Source organism: Coenobita brevimanus, chromosome 111 (genome assembly GCF_032717465.1).
Source record: "Coenobita brevimanus isolate Jiangsu-jjx chromosome 111, ASM3271746v2, whole genome shotgun sequence".
Lineage (NCBI taxonomy): Eukaryota > Metazoa > Arthropoda > Malacostraca > Decapoda > Coenobitidae > Coenobita > Coenobita brevimanus.
This window is the reverse complement of record NC_137064.1, coordinates 33049001-33070847: the sequence shown is the minus strand read 5'-3', so window position 1 is coordinate 33070847 and position 21847 is coordinate 33049001. Positions and strand designations below refer to the sequence as shown.

The 21847-nt window shown below is 42.7% G+C and overlaps 1 protein-coding gene across 1 annotated transcript in view; it reads right to left on the bottom strand.

Moving 5' to 3' along the window:
• LOC145417862 (acetylcholine receptor subunit beta-like 2) overlaps positions 1–21847 on the bottom strand; it is a 359174-nt gene that overhangs the window by 54972 nt on the left and 282355 nt on the right. Inside the window, exons 6-8 of the mRNA XM_080286481.1 lie at positions 15811–15967; positions 11477–11604; positions 220–395 (exon numbers count right to left, since the gene is read on the bottom strand). Coding sequence (XP_080142607.1) covers positions 220–395; positions 11477–11604; positions 15811–15967 — 461 coding nt within the window. The remainder of the gene's footprint in view (positions 1–219; positions 396–11476; positions 11605–15810; positions 15968–21847) is intronic.

The following is a 21847-nucleotide window of genomic DNA, read 5'->3' as shown; positions in this document are numbered from 1 at the left end:
CTAGACCACCAGGCGCCAAATGAGAGAGAGAGAGAGAGAGAGAGAGACAGACAGACAGACAGACAGACAGAGAAATAATCCTCAACCCACAAAGACACTTCCTCCCACGACCCATGACCCGCCATGATCCACGACCCACCATGACCCACGACCCACCATGACCCATGACCCACCATGATCTACGACCCACCATGACCACGACCCACACCTGCCACCCACCTGAAGTGCACGTTGAGGACGCCGACGGTGACGCAGATGGAGAGGGTGACGAGGATCATGGTGAAGAGCAGGTATTTGCCCAGCAGGGGGACGGCCAGGGAGGTAGGGGGGATGATCTCAGCCAGCAGGAGGAAGAACACAGTGAGCGACAGCAGGATGGAAATACACAGAGCCACCTGGGGGAAAAAAACACGTCTTGTATTAGTCATGCAAGAATGTCAAGGGCGTAAAATGTTGCTTAGATATCTATGCATGGATTTAGATGCTGCAAGGGAGTATTATGCACAGGTATACATGTTGCAAAAGTTTTATGCATGGTTATACAAGTTGCACAGAGAATCTGGCATGGGCATATATGGTGCAAGAGAGTATAATGAGTGGGTATACATGCATGGGTATCTGTGTTGCAAGAGTGTTATGCATGGGTATGCGTGTTGTAGAGAGTATTATGCACGGGTATACATGCTGCAAGAGTATAATGCATCGGTATACATGTTGCAAGGCGCTCTTTATCCCTTGCAAGATCAAGAACGTCCAATTCGATACCTTAGTACTTGTTATGGTTTACATCAGACCCATGTATACCCACAAAAAAAAAAAAAATCATTCCCCCTCAGTGCGATGAACTCTGAAATTATTTGTAAATGTAAAATCGTGTTCATTTGGTACTGGAGGTAGTTCAGAATTCTTGAACCCTGTGTCATACTGTATTACACCACAAGGGCACACAATATTTCTTTAGTAGGTGTACTTGGTTTGGGTGTAACGGGTAAACTGCCTTAGTGCTGAAAATACACCTTCCTCGGAGGATACTGTAGTGCATATTTCCACTGCTATATACTACCTAAGTGTATATCAAAGTCCACATATTTTAACGAAGTACACACAAACAATACAATAAATTTTCTTGTGTTTTTTTATCGTCCTTATTTTCCAACTTCTATATAAGGTCGATTTCTTTGACCAATCTTCACCATATGGTTCAGACTTTTTACCATTAATTCCTGAAGATAATATATATAACCAAAAATCACACAACTCAACTTCATGAAAATATAACAGACATCTTTTGATTCTTACAGTTAATATACGTAACGCTATAAATGACACAAAAATATATATCACAGAAATAAAAATATAATAAAAGGAAGTATTAATGAGAATGCACGTCAGGTAGGTATGCTCAGGTGTATAGTAGAGGTATGAGGTTTTGGGCACAGAAACAGGAAGTAAAAAATTATTGAGAGAGAGAGAGAGAGAGAGAGAGAGAGAGAGAGAGAGAGAGAGAGAGACTTCCTAACGCCTTACATCACATTCTACTACTTTACACCTGCCTACACCTCCCTTCTCCTCCTGCCACCCCTCCCTACACTACACTTCACACCATTACACATTCCAGCATACCACACCCCTCACAAACCATGCCATCACATTACAGCACATCACCACTACACGGTTGGCCATACTAGACACCAAGCACCACATCACACCACATCACGACAAATCACATCACACTACACTAAACCACTACTACACTACACCACACCACACCACGTCATACCACACCACACTACACCTCACCACACCACACCATACCACACCACACCATCCGGCTAACCCTGCCTGCCTGGGTTATCAATATGTAAAATACCAGATGGGGGATTTTACAGTTTTTGAGAGTGTGCGTGAGGAAGGGTGAAGTGAAGGTTGGGTGCAGTGAAGGCTGGGTGAAGTGGAGGGTGAAGTGGAGACTGGGCGAAGTGGAGGGTGAAGTGGAGGCTGGGTGAAGTGGAGGCTGGGTGAAGTGAAGGGTGAAGTGGAGGCTGGGCGAAGTGAAGGCGGGTGAAGTGGAGGCTGGGTGACGTGGGGGCCATGGGTGAGGTGGAGGGTGTGGGTGAAGTGTAGGCTAGGTTTATGAAGTGGAAGTGTGTGAAGTGGAAGCAGGTCAGAGCTATTACTCTAGTACAACGCCACGTCAGTTACAAAGAGCGAGTCAGCATATAGAAGTGGACAAAAAGAACCCACATACAGTCTCGAATCTATGCACAAACCAAACTGACACTTCACAAAAAAAAAAAAAAAGAAAAAAAAAAAAAAAAAAAATGGTCATATGGATTGGAATTTGGTCTGGTTACTGAAACTCCCAGTAAAAGCATAAGATTTTAAAAAGAGAGAGACTTTGATAACCTGTGGCCCTTTCATTACGACAGACCTTTCCAAAAAATATGAAAAATTACTGCCAAGACGCAAGGAAAAAAGGAAACAAGGGGATATGCCTCTCTCCAGCTGAGTAAATCAAACCAAGCAGAGGAAAATATATACTGAGGTGTCTTTCCTAAAATCGGTAAAACTGAAGTGTGAAAGCATGACTAAACTTAAGACAAATATTCCTTTCTTAAGTAAAACCGCAAGAGAACAGAAAAAAAAAAAACGGAAAAGAAAGACGTGATTAAAAAGCTGAATAAATATCACTGTAAGAAGGGTTACGAGTATTTGAGAGAGAGAGAGAGAGAGAGAGAGAGAGAGAGAGAGAGACAAGCACGAGTAATTATCACCACAAGGGATAATAAAAACAATCCGTCTAACCTAATTTCACTCCAACCAATATTTTCTCTCCTCCTCTTTATTAGGGTAACTAAATTAAACTCCAATAATTAGTGACTATAGGAGTGTTTTGGCCTGTATGCTGAATAAAAATCGTTTGTTAGCATGAATAAAATGGTAAAGGGCGTCGCTGTGCAGAAGGGGTTTTGTGTGTGTGTGTGTGTGTGTGTGTGTGTGTGTGTGTGTGTGTGTGTAAGACCTAAGTGTGAAATATTACCCGATCATTTGACCATCACTTTACGCAGGTGTGGTGGTGAGGTGTGCTTGAGAGGAAGGTGGTGTGTGGTGTGAGGGTGTGATGTGGCAGTGTGTGGTGTGAGGGTATGATGTGGTGGTGGTGTGAGTGCAAGGTGGTGTGTGGTGGTGTGAGTGGAAGGCGGGGTGCATGAGTGAACAGTGGGATGGGGTGGAAAGTGGTATGTAATGGTGGTGTGAGACGGAAGTGTGATGTGCAGGGTGAGGGCGGGGTGCGGTGGCGTAAGGGTGAGGGCGGAGTTTGGTCACCCTATAATTACCTCACTCTCCCTCTACCCCTCCCTCATTGGGCGCCTCTCCCTCCAATGAGCCACTCCACACCCTGCCTCGCCACTCCACTGCCTACCATTGGTCCACATGTCCCGCTATGGTCCACCCTTCACCATCGATTAAGTTTTCTGCATGGCGGTTCATGACGTTCGTATTCTTGAACCTATTTATCTGTCTACTGCCGGACGCCTTAATTCCGTATGGGTGGCCACAAACAAATCACCTCCATGTTCACCTTGTCCCCTGCCATTTCGCTGCCCTCCCTTAGCTCACACATCCTTCTCTCCTACACCTCTCCACTCCATCCCTCCATCTTATCCTTGGTCTCCCCCTCCCACTCCCCACCTCCACCTTTTAAGCCTACTCACATCAAAACAACACTGTCTTTTGTTTGGGTAATTGGGTCTTAAATGAATCTACAGTATTATTATCCATCTTATTTATCATCTTAAGTGTTTCACCTATTAATTAAGGAGAGAACAGGCTCCTTACTGATTAAAATTTGTTCATGGCGGCTCAAGGTTCTGAACACAAAATGAAACCCACAGAAATCCATAATGTAGGTGAAAGAAAACCACAGAAATGTATAATCTAGGTAAAGAATTCTTATATATATCTACAAAGCTCTTCCCTCTCCTTCATGCTCTGTTCCCTCTCCTTCAAGCTCTATTCCCTTCCCTTCAAGATCTGTTCCCTCTCCTTCAAGCTCCATTCCCTCTCCTTCAAGCTCTATTCCCTCTCCTTCAAGCTCTATTCCCTCTCCTTCAAGCTCTATTCCCACTCTGATCAGTAAGCCTGCAGTCCACTGGGTTCACAAGTCTGTTTAGCTTCAGAACACAACAACAAGCTTAATGGCTGCTCATGGCTCGGATAGTTTCCCATTTATACGAAAAAAAAAAGAAGAAAAAAAGAGGAGGAAATTATCTGTAGGTGATATAAAAAGAGGAGGAAATTATCTGTAAGTGAAAAAAAAAAAAAGGGGGGGGGGAATGAAATGTTGGTGATAAAAAAAATAGGAAATGATATGTACGTGATATAAAAAGGGGAAATGACGTGAAGGTGATGGAAAACAAAGAGGAAATGATGTGTAGGCGATAAAAGAATAAGAAATTATATGTAGGTGATATAAGTAAAAAAGAGGAAATTATTATGCAGGTGATATAATCTGAAGGACATGTATGAACTTAATCCAACTCATATTTAACTATTCTCAGTATTACAAACGAGAGAAATACGATCATCATCATCATCATCGTCAACGTCATCTTCATCATCATCATCATCATCGTCATCACCATCATCATCATCCTAATCATCATTATTATCATCATCATCATCATAATCCCTAAACCATTTTTCGTCCGTTATATTACATGACACCTTAAGACATTTGAACTCGCATTCTCGTCGGGTATGGAAGCTCCCTAGCACCTTTTCCTAAGCGATTCATTCTGTTTAATATACCTTACTGTCCTATTCTGTGTAACATAAATCCTTCCAATATCGCCATACTCAGCAAAAATAACATCGAAAATTATATCCACCAGCAATATCCAAAAATAAATCGCTAAGGAAGAGGCGTTAGGGAGAATAAGGGCCTTGGAAATATCGACAAAAGAATGATAACTAAAGTAATATTTTGCCTAAGTAATGTTGTCTCAAATTTATTGGAAAAAGTTACTAATTCTAATATTCTCCTCATGCTAAGTTATTCTCATCCTCTTGATCAATTTAATTCCCCGCAAAGTACTATAGTTATTCTCAGATTTACTGGGAATTAAACAAAAAAGAAAGGAAATATTTTGTTTGGATACTGGAACAAATATATCTAAAAATGATCCTTCTTCATATGCTAATTTCACCTTTTCTCGCCATCTAAACACACACACACACACACACACACACACACACACACACACACACACACACACACACAGAAAAAAAAACTCCGGGACTGGCTTGTGAGTTTTATATTAACTTTGGCACGACTGTAATTAAAGCGACCAGGAGAGAGAAAAAAAAATTAAAAAAAAAAAAAAAAATGTACATCTCTAATAGCGTTCTTTTGTCCAACTCCGGGAAACATTACACCACCAATCTATCTACCTATCTATCTATCTATCTACAGCCAGACGTGTTGATTTCGGAAGGGGTAGACAAAAACGAATCGCCTCCATGTCACTCTGTCCCCCGCCATCACACAGCCCCTCACTCATACACCTCTCCACCCCCATCCCTCCATCTCAACCTCGGTATTTCCTTCTCCCTGCCCCCATCACCTCCCTCGCACTCTCCTAGTCAGTCTCTCACTCTTCACCCTCTTCACACAGCCAAAAATAGTCCTTTATTATCATTCTTGCATCACCAGACGAAAATACTCAGGCAAGATTTTTTTAACTGTGGAAAAGAAAAAAGAAAAAGGGGAAGAAGGAAAGGAAAAAAAGGGGGAAGAAGGAAGGAAGAAAAAAGAGAAGGAAAAAAGACAAGGAAGAAAAGAAGGAAAAGAAGGAAGGAAAAAACAGAGGAAGAAGGAAGGATAAACAGAAGGGAAAAAGGAAAAGATGAGAAGAATGAAAAAAGACAGGAAAGAAGAAGAAAGGAGGGAAAGAAGGAAGGAAAAAGAGGACAAGGATGAAAAAGCAGAAGAAGGAAGGGAGAAAAGAGAAGGAAGGAAAAAAAAAGAAGGAAGGAAAAGAAGAGGAGAAGGAAGGAAAAAAAGAAAGGGAAGGAAAAAAATAGCAGGAAGGAAAACAAGAGGAGAAGGAAGGAAAAAGGGGCAGAAATGAAAGACTGGAGGGGAAACGAGATGGACGATAGGAGACTGTAAGGGGGGGGGGAAAGAAAGAAAAGAGAGAAGGAAGAGAAATGAGAGGGAGGACGTATGCAGTAAGAGAGGAAGGGAGAGAGATTAGAGCAAGATATGGACGAGAGAGAGAGAGAGAGAGAGAGAGAGAGACGCCAAAAACAAGTGACATCTGAACGCCTGGAGCGAGACAATTATATATTTATGTGCTCTAATTTGTCGCATCAGGAGGAGGAGGAGGAGGAGGAGGAGGTGGAGGAGGAGGAGGAGGAGGTGGAGGAGGAGGAGGAGGTGGTGGAGGAGGAGGAGGAGGAGTAAGGGAGTAGAGGGACAGATGGAAGAGAAGGAGTCAGGGAGAGGGAGAGAGAAGCAGAAGGAGAGAAGATGGAAATATAAAATAAATTACTTTTATTAAGAGTTCACAGTTCTCTCCCTCCCTCCCTCCCTCTCTCTCTCTCTCTCTCTCTCTAGCTACCTGTCTGGCTATATCCTTTCCCTATTCCATTTTCTCTGCTAAACCTCATCCAGTTCAATCTCTCTCTCTCTCTCTCGTCCCCTAATCCAATCACGCCGGGCCAATCCCTTGCTAGGAAATACCCGATGCTCCCCTACACTGTGCCAATCACGCCGCCCTCCTTCCAATCACCCCCAATCCCACCTGTAGCAAATTGAAAAGTTACCTGCAATCAATCCAACAATTCTGAATTCATCATCATCATCATCATTATAAAAATCTCTCTCTAGCTATAACTAGACGTGTTAATACCGTAAGGGGTGGCCACAAACAAATCGCCTCCACGTCATCCTGTTTCTGCCATTTGTCTGCCCTTCCTCCATCTCACACGCTCCTCTCTCATGTATACCTCCAATCCATCCCTCCATCTCATCCTTGGTCTCCCTCTCCATCGAACATGCACTCGTCTTGTCAGTCTCTCCTCCATCCTCTCCACATGGCCAAACCATCTCAGAGGAGTTCTCTTAACGCTTTCAATCGCATTCACAACAGCACCACAAACCCCCCCCCCCTCTCTCTCTCTCTCTCTCTCTCTCTCTCTCCATGGTTTAATAAGACTTTCCTCAAAATACATCGTAAATTTTGAACAAACAGATGGTACAATAATGAACACCTGAACGAATAATTTTGGAGAGAGAGAGAGAGAGAAAAAAAAAAAAAGAGAAATTAGTGAGTGGGAATCACGGAGTTTAATTAGTCATTTAATTAGGCTTGACACACACAGCCCCCCTCCTTGCAAAATAACTCTCTCTCTCTCTCTCTCTCTCTCTCTCTCTCTCAACACTTGGAAATACACAAACAAAATCAATTAATACCGAAAGGAGGAAGTGAATTACAGGAAAAGGACAGTTTCACATACACACACACACACACACACACACACACACACACACAACCATCCCTACTCCACCTCATTCGTTAGTTCGTAGTATCATCACATTACCACTCCTATGTAATGTCTATCTATATCTACCTACCTACCTACCCATCTACCTACCTACTTACCTACCTATGTCTATCTATCTATCTATCAAATTATAACCACCCCGATTCAGCCCGAAGACATCGAGAAGTAATTTAATTCTGCCATCAGCCCCTTACCTCCAATAACCTCCTTATGAGCGGGAGAACTCTAGTACCGGTATTATTGCATTCACCTGAGCCACATGATTGTATTCACCTGGACAAAAGTACCTGAGAGTGTTGATACCGTCACAATTATCCCCCCCCCCATGGTCGGAACTTTTTTTTATGCAAGGAAAAAGGAACCAAAGGCGTATTCTATATTAGTGACATGAGTGCATTCAGGTGAGTGAGTCATAGGAGCCCTGGTGTTAATGAGGGTGGTATTTCTCTGCCTACAGGTGTTGTCTTAAGGGCGCGGCGTTCCTCAGGTGTGGCCAGGTGTGATGGGGTTTGTAATTAGCAACTTCCGCTGACGAACTTCTGCGGAAAATTCCTGGTGAAGTTTGCCTCTCCTTTCTCTCCCCTCCCCCTCCTTCCCTCGCCTCTCTCTCTCCTCTCTTTCTCTCCCCCTCACTCCCCCAATTCCCTCTCTCCTTCTCTCCCCCCTTCTCTTTTATCTCTCCCCCTCTCTCCTTTCTTCTTTCCTCCCTCCTCTCTCTTCCACGTTTTCTTTTTCTCTCCTTCAACCCCCTGCTTTCTCTTTCCTTTCTCTCTTCTCTTCCTTTCCTCCTATTTCGCTTTCCCTTCTCCTCACCTCGCCTTTACTCCTTCATCCCCTTATCACTCTTTCCCTTCGATTTCCTCTCTCCTCTTATCCACCCTCCTTTACACCCCCCATAACTTCTCCATTCTCTTTTTCTCTATCCTCTACTCTTCCTTCCACTCTCCTTTGCACCTTTTTCCTCTTATCCTCCTCCTCCTTCTCCTCTCCTCACATTACTCCTCTTCCCCCTTTCTCCCTTCTCTCTCCTTCCCTTTTTCCTCTTCGCTTCTCCTCCCCATTCTCTCTGCCTCTCATTATTCCCTCTACTTCCTTCCCAATCCCCTCTCTGTACCTTCCTCCCCTTCTTAATTTTCCTCTCTCCTCTCCTCCCTTCCCTCTCCCCTACCTCCTCCCTCTCCTCTACCTCTTCCTTCTCCTCTGCCTCCTCCTTCTCTCCTCTCTTGTTTCCTCCCTTGTTTTATTGTCCTGTGATGTTGATTATTTTGAAGGTTTTGGTGGTTGAATTCAGCTTCGTTTATGAGACGGAAGAGAGAAGGAGGAAGGGGTGAGAGAATGTGGAGGGACTGAATGGAGGAGGGACGTGAGGAGGGAATGAGGAAAGGGTGAAAGTAGGTGAAGGAAGAGAAGGAAAAACAAGGAAGGAGGGAAGTGAGAGAGGAATGAGGAAGGGATAAGAGAACGTCGAGTGAATGAAAGGAGGAGGGACGTGAAGAGGGAAGGAGGAAGGTATGGGAGAAGCTGATCGAAGAGAAGGAGAAACTGAAGGATGGATCAAAGTGAGAATGGAATGAGGAAGGAGGCAAGAGCAAATGAGAAGAAAGAAAAGATAATGTGGATCCAAATTCTCGTCCACAAAGAAAGCTATAAAAAAAAAAAAACATTCTTACCAATTTTTTTTTCACATTACACCCAAATTTCCTCTTCACCTAAACGTCAGGTATTTTGATTATGGCCTGACATTATAATTTTTTTTTTTTTTATGAAGAATATATTGTAATATACCAAGGAAGGCTCAGGACTGATTTTATATTTCATTACACACACACACACACACACACACACACACACACACACACACACAATCTTTCCTGAGTTGAGTAAAATCGTCTCTAATTAAAATTCAAATAAAAATCACATCCTCGGCCTGAAGGGATAAATCATTCATCTGGGTGACTGTATAGCATTTCTAAATCGTCTAAACGAGAGAGAGAGAGAGAGAGAGAGAGAAGGAGGACTTTTCCGGATGCACCCAACTGTCCAACGCAAAATCTTATCTTTCAGGATTTCCAGCAAATTACTTCCAGTCGATTCCAATTTCTGACCTCTCTCTCTCTCTCTCTCTCTCTCTCTCTAACTCGCAGCCAACGCCCCTCACTACTGTCGATTCCTTGTCTCTCGGATTCTTCTCGCCCTTTAATCTCCCTCTCCTTGCTCCCCTTCACCCCTTCACCTCCCCAGCCTCTCTCCTCTCCTCTCCCTCCTCCTCCCAAAGCGCTCTCTCCTCTCCCCCTTCTATATCCCTCCCTCACTTACCCCTCTCTTCCTCTCTTCTCTTCACCTTCTCCTCGCTCATTCTTTTCTCTCTCCCCCTCTCTCTTTCTCACAATCTCCCCTCCCTTTTCCTCCCCTTCTCAATCCAGTCCCGTCTGACCTCCCCTCGTCTCCTTTCGTCTCCCTCTCCCCTTTTACCTCCGTCATTCCCTCCTGTTCCCTCTTCTCCCCCTTTCCCCTCAAATGCTAACCACCCTCCACTCTTTATTCTCACTCTCCCCTTCTCTCCCTCCCCTCTCCTCTCCTCTGCGTCACTTCCTCCCCTCCCCTCCCCTCTTCCCCTCTCTCCTCTCGTCTCCTCCAATCTTCCTTCACCCTCTTGGTTTCATTTTCAAGTATGTCTTCCACTTTCTTTCAGTCTGATTCGCTTCCACGTCCCCTCTCTCTCTCTCTCTCTCTCTCTCTCTCTCTCTCTCTCCACACACACACACACACACACACACACACACACACACACTAACATTCCTCTCTTTTCCATTTCACAAGTCAACTCCTTCACAACAAAAACATCTTCAATTAGTATATTTTTCTTCTCATACCTTCAGTCACTTTCATTCAGTATAGGGGAGACTTATCGGACTGAAGAGGTTAGATGCAGCCTTCAAAATCCCACATACGACAAAATATCTTACTTAATCAAAATAAAATATATCCGATATTACCAAAAACAGATTTAAAGTTATCGTATTGACAAGAAAAAATTAAAGACATTATTACACTGAAGCGAATAAACTCCTATAATAACTTTTTTCTATAATTTTTTCATTTAAATATATCTTTTGTCTTACATCTCCTTCTCTTCCTTTTTTTTTTTTTTTTTTTTATTCATGTGGCTTTAAAACGGTCTATTTTTTCCTGTTATTTTTCGTTTTTCACTTGCTCTTTTTGCTACTCCTACACCTCACTCTCATATTTTTTTTTCTTTTCTTCTTTCTTGCCTCCTTTTTTTCCTTTCTTCAGTGTTTCTCATTTTCCTTCCATCTTTATTATTTTCTCTATCTTCTAGTCCTATTTCTCTTTTCGTCTACCTTTCTAATTAGTTACTTTGTTTCGTTTTTATTTCATTTTTTCCTTCCGTTGTATTTTTGCCCAAGTTCCCCTTCCTCTCTCCCTCTCTCTCACTTTCCCCTCCCCTCATCATCATTCCTCATCCCTCTTCCTGTAATTTATCTCCTCTTTTCGACTACCTATCTTCTCTTATCAACCTTTCTTTCATCTCCCCTCCTTATTTCCTCTCCCCTCTCTCCCCTCGTCTTTATCATTCTCTGCTTAATTTTTCTTCTTTCTTTTCCTTTTTGTTCACTCTACCGTTCTCTCTCTCTCTCTCTCTCTCTCTCTCTCTCTCTCTCTCTCTCTCATAGCTGAACCTTCCTCCCTTTCTCCTCCAACATTTCCTCTCATCTCCCATGTTTTCTCACGTTTCAGACTAACCTACCCACTTCTTTCCCCTCCCAATTTCTCCCCCTTCCCCTCTCTCTTCCCTCACCACTCCCTTCCTCTCCCTCTACCCTCACCAATCCCTTCCCTCCAGCTTTCTACCCCTCCCTCCCCTCCCTCTCCCCCTGTTCACCTTTTCTCCTGAGTCGGAAGGCAGGTAGAAGACGAGGACTGTGAGGAATGAGATGCCCACACAAGGGATGATGAGGTTGACGGTGTAGAAGAGCGTCTTGCGTCTCATCGTGAGGTTGAAGGTGATGTCTGTGGAGGGGAGGAGGTGTTAGTGACGAAGAAATACAAGGAGAAATCGAAAAATACATAAAAAGATATCAATACACGCAGAATGACAAATTACATATAGAGAGATACATGGAAAGACAATTATGGGACGACAAATACATAGAGATAAATACATAAATACATATATACAGACAGAACAAAAATAGGTGGAGGAATACATGATAGAGGTATATAAATTGATGGAGGAATATGTATAGAGAGAGAGGCATACAAATCCAGCAGTCAGTAAAGAAGAGATGGATGGATAGATGAGAGAATATACTGATAGATACACATAAGGGTAGATACGTATTACCTAATATGTTTTTCTCATTACATTCCACTGAGATCCCTGTCCAGCCTTGCAAATCCCCTGTCTAAAGTGGATATTGACAGATAAAAAGATAGACAGATACATACAAATAGACAGACGGATAGGTAAATATAGATCGATAAATAGACATAGATAGATACACAGACGGATAAATAGACAGATAGACAGACATATGGATACAAAGATAGATAGTAGATAGATAGATAAATATATGTATATAGATAGATAGATAGATAGACAGATAGAAAGAAAGATGGATAGACAGATACACATAGATAAAGATTAACATATAGTGAGAGTGACATATACAGTACAGAGAAAGTCATAAATATTTTGACATTTGACATATAAAGGAATTAATCTTTAAATGTAGGAGACATATTTAAAACACATATATAATGGTAAATATAGCAAGAGGCACTGATGGAAGGGGGCATATGACAAAAAAATAAAATAAAATAAAAGATGCACACACACAGAAGAATACGACATGGAAGCACAGACACGGAAATATACACACAGAAGTACACATGGGCAGAGGAATACGCACACAGAAACGCATACACACAGAGACACAGACAGACAGAGATGAAACTGCAGACAGACAGAGACAGAGGGGTACAGACAGACATACAGAGGGGCAGACAGACAGACAGGAGGCAGGGAGAGTGACAGATGTATACAAAAATTACATACAAACTTTAAGGTATGCACAGAGAGGAATATAACAGGAGAAGTATAAGCAATTCAAGATTTACACACACATACACTGAGAAAAGAAAACAGACGATATTCAGATTAATTTAGTAATATTTAGAAAAATCCAATAATAAGCAGATTAACACTGACACTAAAAAGGTTATTTATACTGACTGACTGATAACTGGACTGATAAAATAAAAAAATAACAATGACAGTTAAATAAAGAATTGACAGGATAATAATGACTAACACTGACTGGCAGCATAATGATAACGTTGATATTACCAGTAAAGACTGATGGAATAGTAATTAGACTATCTTGCTGATAAATACATTATCAAAACTATAAATGGACTAAAACATAAATTATAAGCTGATAGGCAATAGACTAACATGGAAAAGCATTGCAATATTAACTGAAGATTTGTTGCTGAGGTTTACACACACACACACACACACACACACACACACACACACACACACACACACACACACACACACACACACACACACACGATTAATTGGCACATATTAACCTTAACACTGGAGCTGAAACGAGATAATTACGAGAGACAGACACACAGACACCGATAAAATTAATCAGAACACAATCAAGGGCTGAAGATAATATGGCGATAAAGACAGACTGGCACTGATAAATATAGAGATGCGAGGAATATTACTTAGATTAAATTAAGCAGTGGTAGAGGAGGGCAGGTGATAAAGGGCTTGAGAAAGACAGGATAATAAATGAGCAGATGGAGAGAGAGAGAGAGAGAGAGAGAGAGAGAGAGGAGGAGGAGGAGACGAAGAAAAAGAAAAAACAACACAAAATCAAAATAAAAACAGCCTCCCCAAAAAAAAAAAAAAAAAAAAAACACAATCCCTAAATCACAGAAAATTCCCCCCTATCGCCTGAGGACATAAGGATCACGATACCACAATATATACAACAATTTTTTTGGGGGGCCCAAATTCTTATATATATCCACAAAACAAGAGACAAATTTCCCCCATAGATCATACTATCCTTTTTTCGAGTCCTATTCTTTTTTTTTTGGGGGGGGGTCTGGGAGGAATGAAAATAAAAAATATATATATGAATCTGTTTTGTAATTTCCCGTCTGTTTTGATATATGGGGTAATATGATGGGATGTGTGTGTGTGTGTGTGTGTGTGTGTGTGTGTGTGTGTGTGTGTGTGTGTGTGTGTGTGTGTGTGTGAGAGAGAGAGAGAGAGAGAGAGAGAATATATCGGTTTAAAAACTACACACAAAAATAGAAATACAATGTTGAGAGAGAGAGAGAGAGAGAGAGAGAGAGAGAGAGAGAGAGAGGATAACTTTAAAAAATAAAAAAAAAGGCAATGATCATCACAAAAACAGAGCAAAAAGAGACAAAGCTGGACAGGGAGACAGGCAGACAGGAAGACAGACAGAATGGGAAATATGCACGCCAAGTGACAGACAAACGACGAGACAGACTGATAGACAGACAGGCAGGCAGACAAACAGACAAACAAACCAATCAACCAAATCTTCAGTGTCGATATTTTTACTCCAGTTACTACAAATCAAAATTATTATTATTATTATTATTATTATTATTCAGCAGGATCTCTCACCCTCACACTGGAATAAAAACGATCCTCTTTACCCGTCAATAAAGAGATTTACAAAAAGCTCAATAAAATCCATCTGGGAGTAGCAAAGATAAAAAAAAAAAAATCAAAGTACAGCAGAAAAAAATTATATAAAAAAATAAATAAAAATAAAACACACGTAATTAACCAAATGGCAAGATCCAGGTAGCATACAGATTTTGGCCCGTACTCTCACAGGTTAAGGAAGCCCCCTAACACCTTTTCCTAAGTGACTCATTTAGCTCATTACACCTTGCCGTCCTCTTTTCTGCTACTTAAACCATTTTATTATTACCATACTCTCCATAAATACCGTACGAAACGATATTGGCCAGCCGTATCCATAATAAGTCGGTGAGGAAGATGTGTCAGGGAGCTTCCTTAACCCTTTCGCTACTAACAACGTCAACAGGTAAGATATTCAAGTAAACACTGATTAATATTGTTCACCTGAGGGAAATCCTACGCCTCCAACAGCTAAAATCTCTTCAATTAACTTTTATCACTATAAACAGGGGGACTTACCCTACTCACACAAACACCAGACGATTTTGGTCATGCTAGATAAACCGCAGAGGTGAAAGGGTTAAGGAATCTCATGTAAAAGAAAAAAAAAAAATGCCTGGGATAGTGAATGCCTGATACCTGATTCTCACTTACCTGGCCCTAATTAGCTACTCCACACCTGCCTCTCACCTCAGTAATTAACCTCTTCACTGTGCTAACATCTTTTTCCTCCGTATTTGGCACACCTGCATCCCTAACACAACCAGACGATTTATTCAGTCCCTTTGCTAACTCTAAACGATTTTATTCAGTTTACCGGAGTGTTTTTGAAATAAAGTGGATATATTACAGGCTTATTTACCGTTTGCTTTTAGAGTTCCTTCCCACTTGAATAAAATTACCTGCCAGAAACATGAATAAATTTTTAAAGGTGAAATCTGTTCCCTGGCTAGTCACTGCCTCACCTTCTCGCACTCACCTGGTCTAAATTAAAGTCCCACACACACCTCTCCCGGGCCGCACCTCAATAATTAAAGTTACCTGCCAGCACCACGCCTCATTTGACCTCAGTGATGACCCCGTTTCCGCGTTCCCAATTTGTAATGAAGGGAAATATACGTTACCTGCCCCTGCCTCTAATTAACGTTACCTGTCCGTGCCTCTAATTAACGTTACCTGTACATGCCTTTAAATATGCTACCTGTTCGTGCCTTTAACACGTTACCTGTTCGTGCCTTTGATTACCATGTTACCTGTACGTGCTTTTAATTAACACGCTACATGTCCGTGCCTTTAATTAGCACCTTACCTGTCCGTGCCTTTATTAAGTTACCTGTACGTGCCTTTAATTACCGTAGCACCTTACCTGTCCGTGCCTTTGATAAGCACGTTACCTGTACGTGCCTTTAATTAGCACGTTACCTGTCCGTGCCTTTAAGTTACCTGTCCGTGCCTTTAATTACCATGTTACCTGTGCGTGGCTTCACCTGTAATCAACGTGTTACCTGGGTAGGGTTCACTCAGGTTCTCGAAGTACTCTTGGTTCCTCTTGGCGGGCACCTCAAGGATGTCCCACTCCACCGAGGCGTAGAACTCCTTAAGGTCTATCCCGAGGTTGACGATGTTGCTCCCCTTCTCCTGCTTGGTGTGCTTGAGGTCGACCTGCAAGACGAGGAGGAGGTAGAGATGGCGGTAGATGATGAGAGAGCATGACAGATGAGGAGAGAGGTTGATAGATAAGAGGTTGATAGATAAGAAGAGGGAGGTTGACAGATGAGGAGAGAGATTGATAAATAAGAGAAGAGGTTGATAGATAAGAAGGGGGAGGTTGACAGACAGGAGATAGATTGACAATTGAGGAGAGAGGATGGGAGAAAAGAAGAGAGAGGTTGACAGATGAGGAGAGATGGAGGGAGATTAGAAGGGAGGTTGACAGACAGAGGGATTGATAGATGGAAAGGTTCCATGTAGCCTCCTTAACTCACTGACTTGTAAGGATCTTTCCCTAAATGAAATAAATCGTGTGGAGGTGGACTGATTAAACTTAGTAAATCATCGGACTGAATGGGCTAAAATGAGGTCAAAGAGGAATGGTACACAGGAAAATAGTTGACCTCAGCAAGTTTCCAGTCGATGGCAGATTAGGTCAGCCGTGTCAACCTTGATTTCCGTATTCCGTATTTTGAAATTCGTCTCTGCATGACGCAAAAAAATACGTGAGTCGCGTTACAATGATGATGAACTCGGCTTGTAACCTACACACCCACACACACACACACACACACACACACACACACACACACACACACACACACACAGTATACCGTATCATATTCATAATGTTCAGTAAAAATGATTACCTAAGACTCTCTCTCTCTCTCTCTCTAGCTAATGCCTTTCAGTTACACTAATTTTCATCCCTGTCATCATTCACTCAAGCTTCCATCAGTCTCCGTTCTCTCTCTCTCTCTCTCTCTCTCTCTCTCTCTCTCTCTCTCTCTCTCTCACGCCATGTCATTTTGCAATTTTATTTCCGTCGTGTTCCATTCCTGCCCATTTGCCAAGCGAGTCATTTCCAGTATTGACATTTTTTAACATGTCCTCTCTCTCTCTCTCTCTCCCTCCCTCTCTCTCTCTCTCTCTCTCTCCCTCCCTCTCTCTCTCTCCCTCTCCCTCCCTCCCTCTCTCTCTCTCTCTCTCTCTGCCTCACACGATGCTGCCGATTTCACGAACTGGGCAGCAAATTACCTTCACGTGGTGGCACCGAGTCGAGAAAGAGAGAGAGAGAGAGAGAGAGAGAGAGAGAGAGAGAGACGAACTTGCACTACTACCATCCTGACAATAAACCATACGAGGAAAACACTTACCAATTATACAAAGTAAGAAATTATATGCTTCTCCTTACAAATGGGGGAAAGATACATATGAACAGAATAGTGGAGTATAATGGGTATTGTGTGCTGATGGTGACAACACAGCATCATCATCATCATCATCATCATCATCATTATCCAGACCTCTTTTCCCACATCATCATTATCATCATCATCATCATCATCATCTTCGAAGGTCCAGAGAGCAAAATTTATAGAAAAATAAGCACACTACCATTGGCTACAATTCACCAACCCGTTACCATCCCTTCATCTGCTGTATCACTCACGCAGAACCCACCTTCCCTCTTGCCCTTCTCCTTGGCTTCTTCGAGAGCTGCAAAGGACATCTCAAGATCATGTTTCTGGCTGATATGCAACTTCAAAGGTTTGGTTCAATACGTTCTTGGAAACACACACACACACACACACACACACACACACACACACACGTACATGTACATATACACATACATACACGTACACACACGTACATGGGAACCCGAGAACTCACACAAAGGAATTTAATTAAAGGGGAAATATTTTGTACCGTCTTGGGAGTGAGGGGAGTTGGCTCTCTCTCTCTCTCTCTCTCTTACTTCTTCTTCCTTTTCCCCTTCCCGTCTCCACATCTTCTTCCTCTCATCTCCTTACCTTCTCCCTCCCTTATTTTCCCTCTATTCCTTCCCCTCTACCGTATTTCCCTTTCACCTTTCCCCTCCCTTTCTCTTTCCCCTTCTTTCTCTTCCCCTTCTTTTTTCCCCCTCCCTATTCTTCCCCTTCCTTTCTCCTCTTCCCTCTTCCCTCTTCCCTTCCCTCTTCATTTCACTCCATTTTCCATATTTTACTTCAACTCTTCTTCCCTCTTCATTTCTCTTCCTGCCTTCTTTCTCCCTCTTCCCTCTCTTATCTCCCCATCGTTTTCCATTCCTTTTCCCCCCTCCCTTCTTTCCCTCCCCTCTCCCTTCTCTCATCTCCCCTTCCTCTTTCCTACTCTCCTGCCCCCTTCTCCCCATCTCACTTCTACCTCCCTACCCCATCGCCACCCTCCTCCCCCTCTCTCTCCCTTCTCCCGTCCCTCCCTCCTCTCTCCCCTCTCTCCCTCCTCCCCTCTCCCCAGCTCTCAGGTCAGTAAGAAGGACAGGCAAAAATACAAGTTGATTAAATTTGCCTGGGATTACTGAGCGAGGCTGGGGCGTGATCCTCTAAGACCTTGTGGTGGTGGTGGTGGTGGTTGGATGGTGGTTGTTGTGGTAGCTGTGGTAGTAGAGGGTGGTATTTGTAGTGGTCATTAGGATGGTGGTGGTTGTTGATGTGGTGGTGGTTACGGTGGTCGTTGTGGTTGTGGTATGGGTGATGGTATCTGTGATGGTGGTTATGGTGGGGGTTGTGGTAGTTGTGGTGATGGTGATTATGGTGGGGGTTGTGATAGTCGTGGTGGTGGCTGTGGCAGTCGTGGTGGTGGCTGTGGTAGTCGTGGTGGTGGTGAAGTCTGTGTGGCGATGGTGAAGTATGTGTGGTGGTGGTGGTGGTGAAGTATGTGAGGTGGAGTTGTCTGGTAGTTGTAGTGGTACTGTTGTAGTCCTGGTGAGTGGTAGTGCTGGTGACAGATGTGGTTACAGTAAGGTTATAGTAAGGTCTGGATGGTGGTAGTAAGGCCTGCAGTTGCCATGACGACCAACGATGCCAACAATGCACTCCTTCCACCCAAAAAAAAAAAAAAAAACTATGTGAATTAAACTCATATGCTAAAAAAAAAGTGAAATAAAATCGTCAGGTGGTTTCATATATACACAAGAAATTTCGTCCCCAGAGTACAAAAGTTACAAAGTCTATGGGAGCACAACGCCCCCTTTCACTGACGAAACACTTATCGCAAGTAAACGTGGAGGTATTTTTCAGACCCGTCAATGGAGTGAGATTAGCGGTATTATTTTGACATGGGTGCGTCTTATGTTGAGGGTAAAATTCTCTCTCTCCCTCTCTCTCTCTCTCTCTCTCTCTCTCTCTCTCTCTCTCTCTCTCTGTCCTCATTATAGTTCAGTCTGCATCTGGAGGCGAACTGGAGTGCTCTCAGACTCATTAAAAAAAATCGATATCTAGTGGAACTTATTGTTATGGAGTGGGACCCTGAGAGAGAGAGAGAGAGAGAGCAGGTAACTTATAAAGGTGAGCAAGGAGAGTGACGAGAGAGCCGATAAATGACCACAAAGGAGAGTGAGCAGAATGAGCAGAGTGAGCAGAGTAAGCGTAGGCATACTGTATATGTGGCTAAATATACAGGCGTAGCACGTTAATGGTCTCCGTAACTCTTGGCTTGTCATTACTAAACATTAAAGCATTTATTTCAAGTAACTTCCCCTCGTTACAAGTTTAAACGAGGCAATTACTGAGGGGAAGGGGGGTGGTGAGGGGAATGGAGGCAGGGGTGAGGGTGGGGGTGGGGGTGAGGGTGGGAGTGGGGGTGAGGGTGATGAGGATGAGGGTGAGGGTAAGGGTGAGGGTGGGGGTTGGGGTGGGGGTGGGGGTGAGAGTCAGGGTGTGAGGGTGAGGGTAAAGGGTAAGGGTAAGGGACTGTCTAAGGATGGGGGGGGTTGGCTATGAGAGGGTGAGCGGGTGCTGGGAGGAGTCAGGGTGAAGAGACGGGGTGGGGGGGAGAAGCAGAGGTGTAATGATGTGGGGGGAAGTTCTAGATGTGAAGAAAATATCAAGAAGAAAATTGTCTTAAGCAACCTACAAGACAATATTAAAATTCTGGCGACCATGAGAAAGATTAAATACGCGAGAAAAAAAAAAAAAGAAGTCAGAAGTGTGCAAAGCGGATAAGAGTAAATTAAGAGAAAGAAAACGAGACAAAGAAAACGAGAATAAATAGGGGAGGTGTGGTTGTTTACTGAGGCGTGTTGACTTTACCTTCCCCGTGTGTGTGTGTGTGTGTGTGTGTGTGTGTGTGTGTGTGTGTGTGTGTGTGTGTGTGTGTGTGTGTGTGTGTTCGTGTGTGCGTGAGCTATACCCACGAATCTTTTCCCACACCCGAGAGCATATACCCAGCGTGCTTTAATCTCACCAATATCTGCGCACGTCATTTGCATAATGGCGTCAGAACAAGCCTACTTCTGTGCCTACCAGCTTCACCAATGACACTAGACTCATGCTGGGCGAGTCACTTTATTCCGATTTTACTAGAGGTGGAATTTGTTTGATTAAAATGTCATTATCACTACATTCCTTTACCTCCAACGCGCCTTGTGTAATACTACTACTACTGTTACTACTACTACTACTACTACTACTACTACTACTACTACTACTACTAATAATAATAATAATAATGATAATAATAATAATAATAATTTCAACGTGATACTAAGCGATATTATTCAACTTAAAGATACCCCGTGCTTATCATATTTATTTAATCAATTTATTCTCTCTCTCTCTCTCTCTCTCTCTCTCTCTCTCTCTCTCTCTCTTACACCTCCTCATTGTCTTTGGATTTATCTTCTCTTTTACTTTCTGCTCACTCCAGTACCTTCCATTTTCTGAACTCTCTCTCTCTCTCTCTCTCTCTCTCTCTCTCTCTCTCTCTCTCTCTGGTAATAGCAAGAATAAAATAAAAATGTCATCGGACTGAAGGGCTTTAAATCATTTCGACCCATTACACATTTCACAATCCTTAGAGAGAGAGAGAGAGAGAGAGGGAGATGCTACTACTACTATTACTACTAACTACCACCACCACCACCACCACCACCACCACATCCACTTCTTTCCCTCCCAAATCCACCCGAAATACTCTCAGCTCCACTTACTTACCCAGACCACAATCTCCACCATCTCTTTCACTCCATTTTTCCACGCCAACTTCTTCTCCTTCCTTGAATCTAGCAAATTCAGGAGTAAAACTAACTTCGCTAACTTTCTGCTAACTTAGGAATTCGCTAAACTTTATTTGGAGCGTAGCACGTTTCGCTAACATTTTTATTGGGTAAAGAATGTGTTTGTTATGGTTGTGTGTGTCTGGTTTAATGTAAATAGATAGATAGATAGATAGATGGAGATAGACACAGATAGGTGGATAGATAGACAGATAGACACTTACAGATGGACAGATAGATAGATAGATGGACAGATAGATAGATAGATAGATAGACAGACATAGAAAGAAGGATATTCATAGAGATAGTGATAAGTTTAAAGATAGACACGTATGGATAGACAGGGGAAAACAGAAAGCCATATCTATCTATTTACTGATCTATCAATCTATCTATCCGTCTATCTATCTATCTGAGTCTCCCCTGATCCTCTTCTTTCCCCGAACCGCTAATCCTTCAAGACTCTAAGAGCAGAAACCGTATCCAATACTCTCTCTCTCTCTCTCCATTTTCCCTGGATTTCTTACCTCTTACTTTCTGCTCCCTCTAGTACCTCTCCCTTCTCTCTCTCTCTCTCTCTCTCTCTCTCTCTCTCTCTCTCTCTCACACACACACACACACACACACACACACACACACACACACACACACACAATCTATAGTAAAAGAAAACGGAGCGAGTTCGAGGGGAAACTATAAGAAAACGTAGCGACATGGAGAGGGTGACTAAAACATTCTTCCTTCGTTTCCCCTTTCTTTTGCTTCTCCATGGACTCTTACGGGACTGCCGG